The sequence below is a fragment of the Pipra filicauda genome, unplaced genomic scaffold, assembly GCF_003945595.2.
Source record: "Pipra filicauda isolate LSUMZ 115617 unplaced genomic scaffold, ASM394559v2 scaffold44_size3831614_pilon, whole genome shotgun sequence".
Taxonomy (NCBI): domain Eukaryota; kingdom Metazoa; phylum Chordata; class Aves; order Passeriformes; family Pipridae; genus Pipra; species Pipra filicauda.
In genome coordinates, this window is record NW_024104587.1 from 1,093,487 (window position 1) to 1,112,626 (window position 19,140).

General features: G+C 41.7%; 1 protein-coding gene across 6 annotated transcripts in view; it reads right to left on the minus strand.

Annotated features, from left to right (window-relative positions):
* Positions 1-19,140, minus strand: part of AKAP13 (A-kinase anchoring protein 13) — a 208,124-nt gene that overhangs the window by 73,109 nt on the left and 115,875 nt on the right. For all 6 annotated transcript variants that reach the window (XM_027719858.2, XM_027719853.2, XM_027719852.2 and 3 more), the window contains exon 10: positions 15,232-15,308. In XM_027719858.2, coding sequence (XP_027575659.2) covers positions 15,232-15,308 — 77 coding nt within the window. The remainder of the gene's footprint in view (positions 1-15,231; positions 15,309-19,140) is intronic.

Genomic DNA, 19,140 nt, shown 5'->3' on the forward strand with positions numbered 1-19,140 from the left:
CAGAGCTGCATCCCTGTGGCCATGGTAGGACCCACCACTGTCCCACCCTCTTCAAGGGGTGGCCCCAAAAGGCTGGTTGCGATTTTGAATTCTTCTACAAGGTAGGGCATGGAAAGAAGAGGAATCACAGAGAGGGACATGGGCAGTCCCCCATGACCAGCCATCACAGGGATCCCATCCATGGCAAGCACTGTGCTGCTGTTAAGGGGGAAGGTCAGTGATGCAGCAACAAACCTTCACAATCCTCGTCCTAAAACACCTCGATATTCATCAGTTTTATTTAATCCTTGGGGAAATCATTCACAGTACCAACAAAAGTTTTATTCTCCAGCCTGGGCAGCCCTGACTCTGCCAAAACTTCCCTGTTTAAATCATATCTTCACACAAAAGTCTGGAGAGAGACATTTCTTCCCAGAGCAACACCATGCTTTGGGACGACACAACTGAGCTGAATTTAACATCCAAACAAAATCCACCATCCAGCTGCAGCCTGTGTCTGAGCTCAAAGACAGAACCATCTAACAAACAGCTAAAGAGCCATGGGGGAATGAGGAGCGCTTGGAAAGCTGTCAGACACATGGATACATGGAGCATGTGTTTTGAGAAAATACAAAAACACCTTGAGAGACCTTCAGCCAGTTCCTGACCTTCCCTTTTCTAATATTTCTCGGAGACTCAGTGTACATTTTTCAGGAATTTCCATTGTCCAAATAACCTTCAGAAAAATGCTGAAGCTTTGGTCTGCCACAGAGCATTCCAGAGGAAGTCAACTGCCCATCTTACTGCTCCCAAATGGCTGCAGGAGAAACACATCCCACGCAAGAGATTAGCAACCCCTCAGCTGACTTTACATCACTTTGCAAGATCTAGTTCTTCCTTTACCAAAAATAACCGCAGATCGGGATGTCTGGCTGGCTGAAGCGCTGTGGGATCTTGGACCACGCCACAGATATTTATTTAGTGTGTTATGGGAGTTGAAATACTTCTGCTGTCAAACACTGGACATTTTGCATTGCTCTGTGAATTCCAACATCCTGAAGGTGGGGAAAGGAAAACACAAGTGGATAAAGCAGGAACAGTCCCCAAAACAGGCTGTAAAGGAGCATCTGAGCAATGAACTACAGAAGGAAACCAGTCTCCCAGAAGCAACCTGTGCTGCACATCCCCTGTGTCCTCCAGGATGTCAGCTGCTCCCATGCTCAGCCACTTCCTTCCCACCAGGACACAGGGTCTACTGACCTACAGATTGGGTCAAACAGAAAAAAAATGGTGTCTTTTATAAAGAATAATACAATTTGCAACCAATGCATCTGGATGGAAGATAATGCTTTGGGTTTCACAGCTGTCTCAGCCCAAGCTGAAGCTGCTGCTGAAGAAACAGCATTTACTTCTTTGATCTCATTCAACACTAAAGTTGGTCATGATAGCTTTGTTAAAGTTTCCCTTCACATTCTTCAGTTGCTGGTAATGAACATGTAAATTTTACATGCACACAATGAGCCACCTATCCCAATTAGCTCAGTTAGAGCACAGTGCTAATAACACAAGGTTGTGGGTTTGATCCCCATATGGGCCATTCACTTAAGTGCTGGACTCAATAACCCTTACACGGGTCCCTTCCAACTCAGAATATTGTGATTCTGTGATAATCTTTGCTAATTATGGTGATTCCACTCTAAAGGCAGGATTACAATTTCTGGGATCTGGAAAGATAATGATATAAATGAAAGTATTTAAAACAGTGAACTGTATATATAGGAGTTTTCAAACCATTGTAAGCTTTATATAAGTCACTTGAAATTGGTTTGCACAGGCCACCCACCAAATACTTGAAGGCCTGCTCAATCCACATGATACCCAATCAAGCGATATCTAGTAACTCATCCTACAGAGGAGCTAAGGAAGAGATCATTACATTTGAAAGAAAAAGGGTATATTTCTTAACCTACAAAGTTCACAAACACAAAAATCAAAGGAGTTTTTCATTTTTATCTCATTCATAATAAAAATCCTCATTCTGACACACCTGGGATAGATATAGGATATAAGAAAGTACTGATTTACACAAATCTCAGGAAGAGTAAAGCTCTACAGCTCAAGACATGAGGTTAAAAATTAGTATGAGGTTTTGTGCAGGAAAGCAAACCATCTCACATTTCCAGAGCGCAGAAAACATTGCTGTGTTATGAAATGACAGCATGACCCCCACTGCTGCAGGCAGGGCACAGGAGCAGGCAGACATCACTCCAGGATGCCTCAGTATAACATGAGATCAGTGCCATGAAACGTCTAGTGGATGCTTCTACCAGAAGAATTATGTAGTTAGCCAAAAAAAGAGACAGGATAGCAGATTGTGCAGATGAATTGGCGGATAAAGCCCAACAAAAATGACGTATGGTATCTGTGAGTGAAATTAATGGACAATATAAAAATGACACATTTTGAACTGAGGAAATTATTCAGCTTTTGCCATTCTTTCATGCCTACAGTTTAAGGCACTGTAATCTAACTGAAAAACAGAAACGGGTCATTCAAATGAATAAATCATGCCAGAAAATGATTCAGCTTCCCTTATTATTTTTTTTTCTTTCCCTTTTTAATTGAAGTCCCTAGGACTCAGCCCTTGGAAGCCCACACGACCCAGTGTATTGTCCTGGCCAGGCACTCCATCAAAAGGGAAAAAGTTATCTCTTCTTTCATCTTGCAATTGAAAATCTGGGAGGGGAAGTGGTGGGAAAGCAGAGCACTGTACAAAGGCACCCATCATATTCCCAGGTCAGCTTTTTGCTCGGCTGCTAATGAAGGCAGTGGATTGAAGACACTGTGGCATTTGTTTTGCCCTTCCAATTTTTCTGTTTGCTTTGTGGGGAGGAGGATCTGAGCCCTGACTGGTAACTGAGATGCTCTGAGTGCAGCCAAGCCCCCTCTCCCAGCAATAACAGACACTCAGCTCACCCTCCTACCTACGCTCGCATCCAACCAATATTTTCATGCCCTCCCTACACGCATTTGGAAAACTTGAAATAAAATCCAATGCAAACTTTGAGAGGAGGCATTTGGACTCCAGCTCCCACCAGGGAGGTCTGCTTTAGGACCACATGAATATTCCTTTGCTCACTGTTTTATCCATTTTCCTGGTATTCCTCTGTAAGGAATATTAAACAAACATGTCTTTACAGCTCAAGAGCCCGGGAGAGAATGTTGACCCTGTGGAAGAAACCTGGTTTTATCCATTTTTACCCCACTTTCATCCCCTTAGACTAAAGTTGTATATACAAGGGTAAGGATTCATTGGGTCTACAAAGCCATCATTAATGATTACTATATCAATCCATGCTAAATATGTTCTTCTCTTTAGCTCAATTTTAGAAAATATTTTTAAAGGAATTTCAGGACATAAAACATGTAATTAACAGCCAGATATGTAGAAGCATCACCATTAGTGAGGAATTTTCTCAACTGTTGACACTGCTCCAGAAAAATAATAAAATATTTATTCTAAGGTTATAAACTAACATATGCTACGTCTCTTCTACCAGCTTTCCAAAGATCTCACTACAGTAACATCTATTGTTGCAAGGATAATTCCTAACTGGAATAATGGATCCAAGCCCTGCTCTTCTGCCTCTTTACTCAGTTAAAGGTAGAGAATGTTCCTGTAAACATGGTGAATGTCAAGTCAATAGAGGGAAACCTCAGTTGTTGGCTTTTCGTGGTCCTCTCTCATTCCCCACCTGCCACAGCTGCTGCATTTCCATATGTTTAATAGCTTTATTAAATAGATAAATAAATTTAAGCCAATGGATGATGATAAAATATAAAAAAGCAGCATTTATTATATCTTGCAGTTTCCCTAAGTCATCCTTCTGATTCGGACTGTCCTGGGAGCTGCAAATTTCTGTGCTGCAGATAAGGAAAATGGAGCATCTGAAAAAGGAAAGTGTTGGTTTTGTTCTCTTATGAAGAAAGGGGGAAATGTTCTGAAGCTTTCTCTCCAGGCTAAAATCCAAACCATTTACAAGACTCAGGAGCACAAAAGCTTGCAGATAATCAGCAGAACTGATGCCAGTTCAATCAAAGCAAACCAGTAACAGCAACTGGGAGGAGTGCAGATGATGCAGCATCTTTCTGTATAGAAAAAAAAAAGTCTTTTTTGATATGCAACAGTTAAATAGTTTAACTATTTCTAGTTATTTTTATTATTCCTCAGCTAGTCTGTTTTGGCCATTATGTAGCACTAGTCTCTTCTGTTTCTGAAGTTTGCCTTTTGGAGAAAAAAAAGGCAACTTCAAAACATGCAAAAATTAATGAAACCCATATGTGGGATAGTGTCATTATTCCATGTTTATAAGAGGATCAGGTTTTGTTAAATGGGCTTATTTAATGCAGAAGCATAAGAAAAAATACCCAACAAAAGTTCTGAAAGCTATTGAAAGCAAAATATTTTCTTTGTTAACCCAAGCAGCCAGTAACAAGCAAAAAGGCACAATTTAAACTAAAAGCCACTATACATTTTGGTGCAACTTTGTTTACAGCTTCTCTGACAGCTTATAAAGTTCTCCAATGCAGAGAAACATCTTCTAGATAGATTTTACCCTTTTGACTCTTTTCACCCCCCTACTGTATTTAAGCTGGGACAACCTAAAAATCAATGGCTTATGGAAACATCTGTTGATACAGGCACACGATTTGGACTTTTTCAACAGCTGTTGTTATTTTATGCCTTTTTTTTCTGGCTAGGTCCATCGGTAAGACTGGAAGAAAATATAAGTTGGGCTCCTCTCCTGCCTTTGGTCTCTCTTTAGAGGCTGCAGTCGGCACCTTGTTCCCCCCCCATACTGGGAGTTTGGGGGGGCAAAAGGCTGCCTGTCTCCAATGTCTGATCTTGCTCACAAGCCTCAGACAAAAAGTAAAAGAAATACAGCTCCCAAATGGGCACCTATGTTATCTCGCGTACCTGAATACTGGCTTAAAATATCCCCTGCTGTAGCTGCTTTCTGCCCCACACAGGGGACTAAAACACACTTCACTACCCATCTCTCAATCTCCCATTTCCACTTCTAACAGCACTCCACAATACACCACAAGGTTTGTCTTGCCTCCCTCCTGCTATTTCATTTCTGGGATCCAGACATCTGCTGACATCGTCCATAAAAGATAACACACAATATATTTTAAGACCCAACCTGCCAAAAGCTATTTGATGCTTCAGACAGCACAACTTACCAGACAGAGAACACACATTGCTCTTAATAAGACATGCATAAAAACAGAATGTACTTTTTTGGGAGTCTAATGCTTACCTAACAAAAAAACCCCAACAAACTCAACCAAAATATCCTATTTTCAACATTTAATTCATCTGCTACTTGAAGCAAGATGTTCCTATCTGAATTCCATTTTCTTGAAAGAGAAGAAAACAACTTATGAAGCTTTTAAAGTGCTCCAATTTTTTTCAGTGTACATTCAAACTGTCATGAGCCAGAGAAAGTCAATACCCCAAGCACAGATTTTTTTTTCCCCCTTGCTCTTTTTAACAGAGAGGACTTGTTTAATCACCTTCAAACTTCTTATTTGTCTGCCACGCACTCCTAGAGTCTCTGTCAGTTGTGCCAACCCTTGCCCAAAAGGACAGTAATAAAAAAAGCCAGTTTAAACAGAAGTTGCTTATCTAAAGAAGGGAGAGCCACAGGTTTGCAAGTAGAGGAGATATTTCAGCATTAAAGAATTCTAGGAGCTACTCCAAGACACAAATTTTTGTTGTCTGGTGCACTGTAAGGACTTAAAGCCCAAAAAGAAGCTATTTATTTAGTCTATATACGTAGATTTATAAAAAAAGGCAGAGGATCCATCTATGGCCTTCTGTTTTCTTTTTGCATTGTTTACAACATAGAAGGTAAAGCTCAGCTTCCTCAAAGACAGAAAGCAAGAAATAAAGTTTTGACAAGCAAAATCAAACACTGCCCCCCAAATATCCACCTATGAACAAAAAGGCCTTTTGAGGTTTCCCTCCACATCTCCTCAGAACATATTTAAAACCAAAATTTGCAAAATGTCCTAAAACCCATTTCAGCCCATGCTGCAGGGAGCAAAGGGCTTTCTCTCTCCTCTTACCTTTGTAACACCATGGGACCCCAACTACAGCCATGCCTCTCTTGAGTCATCTGAAGGTAAGAATATCTGGACATGATGTAAGCAACTCTCCTTCTCTTTTAAAAGGCTCAAAAAGGTATATTACTGCTCCATTTTACCCCTTGCATGCAGGCATTTGAAGCTAAAACTTATCTACCTCCTCCTGGGCAAACAGGTCTGTAAGTATTTCCTCACCTCGGTGAGTTAAAGATAAAAATAACAGTGGAACAAAACACTAAGAAACCCTTCTTTATTCTTTAATCTCAGCAGATTTTAACAGCCCACCCCTGTCCATGCCTTTGATAAGAATCAGTGTGATCTGCACTATAGTATTTTGGAGGAGCAGAAGAGATTTCTACACTCCCAAACACAAGATCTCAGATTGAAACCAATGTTACGGAGAACTGCACCTCCAGCCTTTGAAAATGTGTATTTTGGAAATATTCCTCCCAACCACTTTTAGGCATTTAATGTGTCCAGCTGTGTTAAGAAACCAAGCAAAAGTTCAGTGTCAAGTAAGTCAGGATTATGATCTTTTTGTGATTTATGGACATAAGCACAGACTCAGACAGAAGAAAAACAAGTCACTTGATGCTAAGCAGACTCAGTACCAGGGCTCAGACTAATGAGTGAGTGAGGGTGAGGCTTCACGTTCCTGCCTCTTATCTCACCAGCTGGAAGGACATGAGGAGGGAGAACACAGACAGCTGGTACAAGATAGGCAGACCCAGCACCATGGTACTTGCAAACACAGTATCAGTGTTTGAGTAGAGAAGATGGAAATGCTCCAGGAGAAGGAGGCACATGGTATTTGACAAAGTTGCGGGTAAGAATATGGCCCCAAATAACTAAGTGCATAAATAAGGAGAAACTACCATTAAGTGGCTGTAATGAGATCAGGGTATACATCAAGCAAAGTCTTTAGGGAGAAAGAATATCTAATCAGGCTGAGAAACCATAAGCCAAGCATTGGACCTTCTGCAGATCTGAAAGGAGAGCTGCATTAACTCAGGTTAAACATAGGCTAGCAGCAATTTCCCTCCATTTCAAACTACACAAACAGAAGAGAAAGCAAACAAGGTAACCCAAAAATATTGGCTCTGTCTTTTGGATTAGTCTCTTGGGCACAGCTACTGCCTCCATTTTCACTGAGTACATCACTGGCACTGAGATGATAAACACAGTAAGCAAGAAGGGAGGGAGCACCTAAGTTCACCACTGCTTAAGAGAAAATCAGAAAGTTGGCTGCATCAAATACATGCTTATTTAGGCACAAATTTAATGCATAAGAAAAGCAGAAAGAGAAGTGGAAGGAGAAGAAGGTTATTAGCTGCAAGAGACCAAGTGCAAAAGAAAGGCTGGTTTAGAATTTGCTCCCATCTGCTAATTCCTATACAGCTGATCAAGTGTATTTTATCAAACCATTGCAAAACTCTGTCACATTCTTGTTACAGCCTCCGTGCTGGGGTTATTCCAAAGCAGAAGTCCAAAACACCGACCACAGCAGTAAAAAACCAAACTGGTGATGGAAGGAGGTAAGCGGCAGTGAGAAGAAACTCTCTCATTCCTTATGTCGACCTGCTTTGGGGTCCCCATAAAGAAGTCAGTCCTGTCCATGGTTTATACAGGACCTGCCATTTGGAGACATCATTTCTTTGGCATGACTGATGATTAATCCAAGTCTTCTACCAAAATTGACAAATTTCATTTCCTTGAAAGCTTTGATGAATTTGGCACCATGACAGTAAGAATAGCTATGGCTGTCCCTGGCCAAACGCAAGACCAAGGCACTGCTCTGTCCCTGGGGGTTTTAATTCTGACTTGCAGCTGCCTCAGCTCAGCCAAACCCACTCCCTCCCATACTTTTACTTTAGATATCACATGCTTGGATACCAAAACACTCAGTCCTACTAAGATATTTTAATCATCCACTGCAACATTAACCATCTATTCTTGTTTCACAGTCAAGCCTTAAGACCTCTCCATCTTCACCAATCTGCCCTGTACTACTGCAAAGATGTCCCTGCAAAGCCAGAGAGCCATCAGTCTGGTTCAATGTGACCAAAGATGCTGCACAGAAAGGCAAACATTTAGTTATCGCCCAGGCTTTTATCTCATCTCATGTTTTAACAGCAGTTTGAGCCCACAAACATTCAGCAACACAGCTTTGGGCCACACAGGGATGTGCATGGGCCACTGAGCAGAAACAGCAGAGATACTGGAGGAAAATTCAGGTTTTCGCCTTTGTATGAAAATGGTATAATAAGGGAAGGCAGACAACCTGAAATGGGTGGTGGCAGGGGAAAAGGTGGAGAACAGTAACAAAAAGGGAAATCTGTGAAAGTACTGAGAGGCTACATCCATTTTGATTCCATGTTTCCATGGAAAAAGTTTTACAGTACTTTTTTTCTTCTTACTCCCACCATTCTTTTCATCCTTTGCTGCAAGATTAAGTCAGAAATGCCATGCCTGGATATTGCTAGAGTCTGCTTCATCAGCAGCCAAGATTCCCTGCTCATCTCTCAGATATCTGTCCCTATCTGTCCCACGACTCCTCATAAACCCTAGAACAAATGTATGGGAATATAGTTACAAATCTATTTCTTGTATAATGAGGTTTTCCTCTAAGGTGGTGTAACTGCAAAAAACATAAGTCTACAGAAAGACATAAATGTTGGCTTCTTTACATTGTAGGGGGCCAACTTTGGCTTCCAAAATATCAGCATGGCGTTAGATAGGTTCTTTCAGAAGGATAAAAACCTTCTGACGTGATACATCAAAGTACCCATTTGTCATAGTAACACAGCCTCCATCAAAAACTCCACATTTGGTCTCCCATGTTATCATCTTAATTTCCTCTACATTTAGACCAGGAATTCAGTGTGCAGTAACCATGTCTACTGTGCAACAGTAATACCACAAAACTTTAAGAGATTTCAAACACAAACAAAAGAACCCATAGGATACAGAGACTGGACCATTCGAAAACAGCACAGTATTTTCCTTCTTGAGGTACAATATTCAATGCCAGCATTCCTTTGCTACAGAAGCAGTCTTATGCATCCATTATTTTATGGATCCATACTTTCATGACTGCATAAAAAATGAATGTATCTAACTACCTGAAGTGGACTTCAAACCTAGGATTTTCTATACTGGAAATCCTTTAGGTCTGTGTTTTACAAAGTGGTAAAATCATGGAGTCCTGTTCCTAAAAAGGGTCTCTGAAAGCTACTTTATTACACTGATGTTAAATAATGTGTATGAGTGAACCCCTTTGTCTGAAACAAGCCAAAAGTGAGCATCAGAGAAGACTTGTCATTATTAAACAGTTGTTCTTAATTTGATCCATCTCAAAACTACAGCAAGAATACACACACAACTCTGCCTTGAAGGCAACAGTGTTTGCAGATGGATAGATAAAACTCCAGGTAGCTCTTGATGCCTTTAACAATGACTGTGAAAAAAGAGAAGGATAAACTTCCTTTGCAGCTGACACTGGGAGGATGGCAGAGCCAGATGTTTTATTAGAGAAAATTAGGAAATGATGAAAAACCAGAGTATCAGGCAGCAATCTTTGCCCGCAGTGGCTGAAGGGGGAGGCGTAGGGGAGTAGGATTAACTCACCATCTCCAGAGATGAGCGTGGGCTGGTACAAGCCCTGTGGCCACCGCGAGCCGCGGGGGCGGCGCGGGCGCCTTCATGTGCCCCGTCCTGCCGCGGGCTCGCGCCGAGCCAGACCTGGGAGCAGCATCTCTGTGCTGAGCCGGGGATTTGGCTCGGTGTCTGCGTTCCTGCTTCTCTCGCTAACATCCATGAATCCTGTGACTGAGCTTGGAAACTACCGTCCCAGGCTGAGGATTATCAGCGTTCGGGAGAGAAAGGCATCGGAACTGCGGCACCCAGAGAAATAAAGTGTAGAACAAAAAACCTTCCACAGTAGTTGTATAAATGCCTTCCTGCTACAGATTTCAAAGGCCAAACAAGAATCCCAGCTTGGGTTTAACTCCTTTTACTTTTCTTTCCCCCCTGCTTTTATTCTTGCTCCCTGCAGTTTGTGCAGCGATGCCCAGAACAGACGGTGAAACCCGAGGTGATGTATCCTGCACAGCGATGAGTTTACTCAGGGCTGACCATCTGACACAATTTCCTCCCAGATCTCAAAGCCTCTGCTTTGAGCATGCTGGGCAGACACAGGATGCTTGTGGGTGTGAGAAAGGGCCTGGCAGATGACTAGCCCAAAGCCATGACCTGATGGGGGTGTGTGTCACCCTTTAGTACTAATGCCAGGCTTAGGGCAGGCTCCCTTTTGGCTGGGTTTTTCCATGTTTACTGTAGTTACAGGACAACATTTACAAAGAGAGAGCTACACAAATGATTTTAAAGAGGCAGAGTGAGGACACAGCCTATTGTTAAGGCTGCACTTTCCACCACCAGACCTGGCTCTGATTTGTTTCCAACACTTCAGCCACTTGCTCTGAAATTGTCCATGCTGTTGGGAAGTTTCCCACGCTGTTCTGCAGGCCCTTTGGAAAATAGGGATTTGTAACTGCCATCCCATAGTACAAACATATATACACACATGCAAATGGAGAAAATGGACTTCGGTGTGCACAGACAATCTGAATTTTGGCAGATCTTCAGAGAGAGCAGATTGTTAAAATAATTAATTCCTAAGAAAATAAATTGGAGCCTGGATAACTAAAATGACCCCTTGTCTTGGGTCACCAACAATGCTCAGTAGTTTTAAGTCACAAAGTATTTGTCTACCACCTGATCTGACCAACAGCTGGCACTGGCACTAGAAGTGGATGTCACTGTACCCTTGAACAGAATTTTCACCATTTATGTGCTGACCTCAGAGAAGAGAAACATGAAAGACTATAGTTGTGGACAAGGAAAAATCTCTGGATCCTTCACACCTACTGTCCATCAAAGCACTTATCTCAATGCCATGTGAATCTCTCATTTCTCCCACAAGCCCTTTTCCAGCCAGTCCAGTGCATCCCCTCTTCCCACCTTTATCTCCTGCAGTCCTGCCATCCCAGTCCCCTTCTCTTGCACATCCTGCCAGGTTCCAGCCAAGCTGCTCCCTCCTCTTCTCCCTGTTCAGCAAAGCACAAACCTGGGGGCCTACAAACCAAAACCAACGGGCAACAACAGACCTAAGGCTCTGTCCCGACAGAGCATCATCTATCTTATCTGTAACAACTCCCCGGGAAGGAGGTTTCCTGGCCTCCCTAGGTGGTCTTGCAACAGTTTTATGATGATAACAGGATGTTTTCTCAACATCCAGCTTAAATCATCCTGGCAAATTAGCAAATGAGTAAATTAAGGTGCCATGGATATCTGGGACTTTAATAACCACTATTACATGCTGGCAGACTGCTAGATTGCACAGCGGTTTTCTTTTTGTTGCACTGAATAAATTTAGTTCTTTCAATCTCTTCTCACATTTCTTAATCTCTTCTCATTGTTTCCTTCTGGACACTCTCCAATACACCCATGTCCTCCTCAGAGCAGGGCACCCCAAACTGGATTTGATGACACTGATGATGGCTCCACAGTGCCACACATGAGTAAGTCACCTCCCATACCTTATGGAGGACGCTCCTTCAACATAACTCAAAATAAGATTTGTCTCTTTTGCAATAGCCTCTCACTGTTCATTCATTTGTAATCCACTAGAAATCCTCAGTTTTTTTCTACTCATCCTTCTCCAGCTTAAACCTGACTTGGTAAACGTACATTTTGATTTCTCCTTTACAAATGAATCACTCTCTGGCTTCTTTTATCTCTTATCTGGATGTACTCTCCAATTTCTTAAGGTCACTCTGAACCCTGACCCTATTCTCCCAACCGCCTGCAATCCCTCCCAAGCTGATGTCATCTGAGTGTTATAAACATAGCTCCATCTCCAAATCATGACTGAAAATATTGCAAGTTTTCCCCCAGAAAGTGACCTTGCTGATATATCACACATTACTGCACTACTTGGATCAGTGGAGAGATGAAAGTGCAAGTTTTTTCCAAGCTTCACTCTCTGTGAAGGTATTTAGAAATGCCACATTTATCTAGCAAGCTGCAACTTCCGAAAACACAGACATTAATTAGAAACTAATTCCTGTGGTAAAGGTAGGATGCATTAAATTAAACAGGAACTAACTAATAAAATTAATAAATGCAATGGGAAGGCTATTTCGCAGTGAACTCCGTTCCTGAGGTCAGCCAGCTACACTTTCTCACTCACAGGCTTAGACAACCGAAGCCATTGGATGAACTCAGCGCTGCAACCTTATCCATCCTGCCACGTGAAGACAAAGATTTAGCAAATAATGAATCACAACCAATTTCTGGGATCAACACAAGAGAAGTACATCAGGATACAGTTCATTTCAAACTGTTGCTTTACTTTTATACTGCTGGAGCCACCAGGGACCATTTTAAATTATTTTAATATCGCAGTATCCAGAAGCCAAACCAAATTTCTCACCAGAGTTAAGAATTATTAAATTTAAAAAAAATGCTAACCTCTGGTTTTAATAGATCACATCAAGTGATTATCCCAGCTCTACTAAAGATTCCCAAACGAAGCAGGACGATAAGGACCAGGGAAGTCTCTGGCAGGATGAGCCCCCACAGCCTACACTGAAAGGAGCTTAGGAAGTTCTGGTTATTGAGTTTCTATAGCTGAACAGATACAACCTCTGAGAAATCATTCTGGCAATTTAAGAAACACACTTTAAAACCCCATTTTAATTGGAAAAAACATTTTTCCATTATTTTCTCTTCAGTGCTTATAACCCCACAGACTATTATTTTCCTAAACATTTTTCAGCAGCAGCTTTTCCATGATATGTGCAAGAGTCTTTCTCAGGCAGAGTCTTCTGAAACAACTACAGGGGAAAGTGTGAGAGCCTGTACTATATGTGTAATACTGGCATTATGAATACAGCTAATTCTAAAAACTCTTCACAATTTTTAATTCTTCAGAACCCAGCTCAGGAGTTTCCCTCCTTCTCTTCCCCATGTGCTCAAGCTACTGTCCTTCAGCCTGACTGCACTATACAAGTTGCACTTTTTAGACTTCAAAATACTTTTTTTCCATAACTTGTGCATCTGAAAAGCTTTCCACATTGTGCAAAGTTCTCATAAACCCCATAAAACAGGAGTTAATGCAGTTCCCAAGATCCAAAGCTGATGACAGCACTGGTGAGACTGCAAAATACCTGCAGCTCCTGACCAGGTGCAACCAACAACATTTCTATTCGCAACAAGTTAAGAAAACCACTTTTACTAACCACAAAATGGCTCTGTAATAAGAAGGCAATAAGCACCTGAAAGACTTCTGGCTACAAAAAGAGCCAGCACTAAATAAAGCAGAGACAGGACGTGGCAGGAGATGCACACTGTGCAATGGCTCTCACCGGCCAGCTCCGGCCCAGCCTACACGTGTGAACTGAGCTCTATTTATAAGCCCTCCACTCCTTTTTTTTTTTTTTTTTTTTTTTTTTCAAATGACCTTAATATAGTGCAGTTGTTATTTTGTTTCTGTTGAACTTAGCAACAGGAAACCCTGTCAGTCCTGCAGCAAACTTTCCATTCCCCTGGCACTCCCATTCCTGCCTCGGAAAAGCCAGATTTCTAAAGAGGTGTTTGACGAGGCGGGAGGGAGAGGGAGAAGAAAGCACACACACAAAAATCAAAATGCCCGTAAAACATGCAAAATGGAAGCCAAATGCAATAAGTTTCTTTTATGTCTGTTTGAAAGGAAAAGGCAATGTCCTAATTTGCATTTTCTAAAGATATCTTAATTCACTACCAGATTCCAAAGTATTGGTCAGGAATACCTTTAATAAGGAGTCAGTAAAAATAAAAAAATCAGCAGCATCTTCACACTCACGCATTCCAGTAATGACAGACTTCCTTATCAGACAGTACAAATTTTAGCTAGGAAAGTTATTTTCTCTAGTCCCTGGCTAATTCACTGAGCAAACAGCTACAGAAATTAAGCCTTAACTTGTTAAAAACATAATAAACCTGATTTTATTACAGGCTTTGGCAAGACTGTTCTGCTGCTCAAAGAGCTTTACTGCATGATGAGCAAAGATTTTTGGAGCTCCACCCTGCAGTGTGAACTCATCCCCACCGTGTTTTCTCTTTTAACAGCTTCATAATGGTAAGGGAACACACAAACACAGCTGCTCAAAGGCAACGTGCACCAACATAGGCTGACAGCAATTTAGCATTTACAAAACACTTTTTCAGGTACAAGAAACCATACATAAAATATATCAGCAAATGCAAATCCAGCTAGGAAAGGTCAGACCAAGAAAACACAGCTCTTGACAAAGCAGAATATGTATTAGGGATGCTTTAAATCAAAATTCTGTTCATGTCAAACACAATACACACCTTTTTTAATCACAGACAGTCCTTAAATACGGCAAAGCACAAGTAATAAAAGCAATACCAACACATTCCTGATTCTTGGCATGACCTTTTTATACTGTTTCACCGACATGAACAATATTGGCTTTCACCCCACATTTGATCCCTATATGTCCTCCCATTATTCATTTTTCTTCCAGTTGAGGCACTAACACTCCCAGCTAATGATGCCACACACCAACATTCACTGCAGCCACGGTTCCTTCTGCGAAAAACTCTGCGGAAGGACAAAGCACAGGAAAGGATGGAGAGACACTCCAGGACCACGCAGGCAGCAGCTGGGTGCAGGGACCTTGAAGGTGCTGCTGGCCCCCACACAGCATCACCAACCCCAAGTGCATTCCAGGACATGGCTTTTGTCAAATCATACACTAATCTTGGTACAACCCTGCCCCACAAGCAACCTCTTGGCTCAGTCTCTCTGTCATTGGCTGAGAAAACATAAATGTGGTTTAATCCAGCGGTTGAAAATGCAGGGTCTAAAAAAGCTCAGACTATTTTTAAAAGGCTAAAACAACGTCATGGTGATGGATGCTGTTCAGCAGAGGGTACAGAAAGGAAACCAGCAGGTTTGGTGGCTGGTTACAGCAGCGGTGGCATGTCTTTAAACAGCACAGCAAGAGACAAGGTGACAACACGTGCACTCACCACTTCCTCGCGGGCAGCGCTCTCGGTGCCGTCTTTCAGAAAATCCACCTCGTCCTCAGTTTTCATTTCCAGCTTCCCTGTGAAAACAGAGAGTCCACAAAGGTAATTTAAAAACAAATTCCTTTCAGTGCTACTAGTATTTTTCTGTTTACTCAAAACAGTCTCAAAAAAACCTGCCAAAAATGAAAAGAAAACCCGATGCCCAAACCCCTTCAACAAGTCCACTTAAACCCCTTCAAGTCCATTTGACTTCCAACATCTGGTTTTATTCCCAACTTTCCTCCTTGGTTGTTATTAGTTTTAACAACTTTTTGTGTCTATGACTGAAGGAAAATATGAAACAGCAGCAAGCACAGGGTAAAACTCCTGAAAAGCTGAAGGTGAGGCCAAGCACATCTGCATGTATTTGCCCATGTATTTTTTTGGCTCCAATTCATCTAGATAAAGAAGCAAAATTTTTGCTGTTTTTCTTCTTACCATAATCTGAAGATAACTCAAGAAACTAGCCTTGCCTTCTCTCAACAGGTATTTTAAGTGTTGGAAAAAAATATAATCTACAAGCTGCAAAAATTCATCCCACCTCCATTGCCTTAAGGATGACAATCACACCTCTGGACTAGGAAGGCAAACCCTTGTGCTTCTGGAGTTTACAAAAGTCCCAGTTGATTCTTCCCTTCCTCATGCTCCCATGATGGTGTCACCACCACAGTAATATAAATATCATGTCCCAGCTGCTTTCTCTGCCCAACAAAACTTTCATTAGTCACCATTCCCCAGGGGTTCCCCCAGCTTACCTTTTCCTGGCATGAAGTCAACATCCTAATTCGCTTTCAACCCTAAGCTAATGACTCTCGCGACACACAGGACACTTTTAGAGGAGTGAAGAGATTTGACCAAAGCCAACCAGATGGAGAGTGGCTGTGTCAGGGCTAAACCCCCCCTCTAATCCTGCTCCCTCTCTCATTTCTACTAAAAACAAACACTGGATGGATGACAACGCCTTCTTAAGGGCGACCCGTGTTTGCAGTGAGTTTACCGTTCAGGGATTTAGCAAGAGACGCTTCCCATCTTCATGGGGAAGTTGCTGTAACAACTGTCACTGGCTTTAAATCTACCCTTGATTTTTGGGACTATCTGGTTTTGCAATGATTTTGTCTCAACTGGATGAGTTTGTGGGCAGACTCAAAAATCAGAGGTAATGCAACAAGTTTCCGTTGAGTGCCATTTGCTGGGAGATCTGCTCGGCATCACGGCAATGCCGTGATGGTTGAGATATTGGTCCAAGGACAGAATACTCAAGGAAGAAACATTTAGTCCACTGAGGATGGGAGAAGCAAGTGGTATAGTGATTCCTCGTGCTGGCTAAGAACTGGAGGACAAAGACGTGCCCTCAGGATGAAATTCAAGAGAACTTTTTGTACTCTGCCACTTCTTCCTAAACTTCTATTAAGAAAAGTATCTCAAAGGAAAAGCTCTATAATGTTGTCACAGAGGTCTCTGGGCACACAGCACCTAATTACACACGGGGTATCATTAGTGACATTTGTTACCTGTTCATCCTGCCACTCTAACAGGGGAAGGAAATGCTAAGTGCTTTTTCATAGGGAAAATGCCACTTATAAGTATGAGGTGAAGACTGGTAAAGTTCAAAATAAGGTGATATACTTCTATCTGTCCATGAATGTTTTCTTGAAAGGCTGAGATCTACAGGAGATACACTGGGGATATTTCTCCCAGGAGAAAAGCTACAGAGCAGTAATTACAGTATTTGTTAATTTAAGATGACAAACCCCAACCGTACAATCTAACCTTGCCAGGTTTGGTTTCTGCCAAGAAACTGCAACTACTCCAAGGTGTTTTGTCAGCATAAATTCATGCCATTTCTTCTCTTCTCACCCACCCAGGTTACTGTGGTATGATTTCATATCCTAACTCCCTTCTTTTTTAATGAGTAGTATCTACCTGCCTGACTTGCAAAAAATGTGCTCGCAGAACCCATTACTCAGCTGCAATGCAGCTCTGAGTGTAAAGCCAACAGCATGAGGAGATGCCTTAGGAAAGCAGGATGTTCTACCTTAATTACCTTCCTTCAGTATTGTGACCAGTCACTAGATATTTGTCTGGATAAGGAAATTAGCCTTTTGAAGTTTTTGCTTTGGGAGTAGGCGGAAACTAAGCAGAGGCAATGAGATAAACAGGTGTATATTTGAGAGCAGCTTCACGATATAAATAAAAAAGTTAAAGAGTTCAATGATTTGGAGTAATGGCAACAGCAATTATCAGCTGATCACATCTCTGATAAGTTACCATGACAATAAAATCCTCTGACTACACGTGTTTCTGAGAAATGGCCTCATGACCTACACTTCCCTTGAGAAGGCTTTATTGTATTCCATCAAAAAAAGATGTGATTCATTGTGTGCACTGACGACTCTGTCATGGACACAAAATCCTCTGTACAAACCCAGCCTGCAGGGAAAACTGCCCAGCACTGGCACAGCAAAGAAGAATTGAAGGCTATCACTGAAATCATACACAAAATGTGCTACCCAAGGCTAGACATCAACATGAAGAATATACACAACAATAATAATAAACAATAAATCAGTTCTCTTGAATTACTGCCATATCAGAGTTCTAGATGCTGCTTTATAGGAGGTGAGTTTCAGAAACATTTCAAATAGCAAGCTTGGATTCATAGCAGCCGCTCGTCTCTGCTTTAAGTCAATATTTTATTTGCACTTCCCTAACATTTCGCTTCAAAAGAACCCCGAAGTATTTCAAGAGACAGTATTACAGTTGAAATTTTGCTCTGTGCAGCATCTCATTGCAAATAAACAATTTTTGCTTAAGGCGAGGTCAGATCGTTGTATCCCAAGACCTTTTAGACCTAAATCCTTACGTATGGTAAATCAGTTACAGGATCACTTCCTTTCCCCCTCCTTTCCCTATTCTAACACAGAATGATGTCTTAACATCATTTTCCTACTTTAGTTACTTTCTTATTGGACTGTCTAGTCACTTTTCCTTCTAAAACCTCGCCTAGACAATGTCATGCCTCCAAGAATCCAACCACAGATAAAGACCTGGACTGTACAGAGGGAGCCAGCAGAGCCGCAGGTTCCCAGAAAAAAGGAGCCCTGCCAGGTATTGAGTTACAGCCACTCCCATCCTATTGAACTGTTAAACCAACACAGCACTAAAACAGGTTCCTTCTGAAAACGGCCTTCGAATCCACTTTTAAATCTTTCTACTTATTTACTAATGATCTCCTGACTCATAGTTACTGGTTATCTGTTGACACATTAAGTGTCTGAACTCAATGAAAAAAAAAGGGATATGCTGGACCCGCTATTGAGCCCCCCCAATCCTTTCTCCTGCCCCCAGTTTTTCTGCCATCATGTATCAGAACAAACCCTCTGCTGTCATCCCATATTGCATTAAGTAAAAAAAAACAAAACAGCTCCCAACATTAAAACAGTGAAACACCTTTATAACATCACAACTTCATGATTTATATCATAGCAGACTTTTTTTTAATTGTTTAAATGCTTTGTTTGTTTGTTTGCTCAGTGCTGGGAAAGCAAGGAGCACCGTAGCATTTTCTCACAGCAGAGAAAAAAAATGGCAACTGAAAAAGTTCAGCTGCTTCCATTTAACAGCTGCCTGAACAGGTGGAATATGAAGATCAGATTAGCTCCATGCTTCAGTACCAAATTCACCTATCATTTAATTCCAGTCTGGAGTAACAAACTCCCTTTTTTTTTTTTTTTTGTTATTCAATTTACCCCTTTGTTTCCCTTTTTGGAGTTACCTGGTGATGTTTTCTATTAGCTCCTGTTGCACGGGCACCAGGCGTCTGAGCTGTCCCCAAGTCCCACCGCTCTCCCCCATCACGCTCATCCCCGG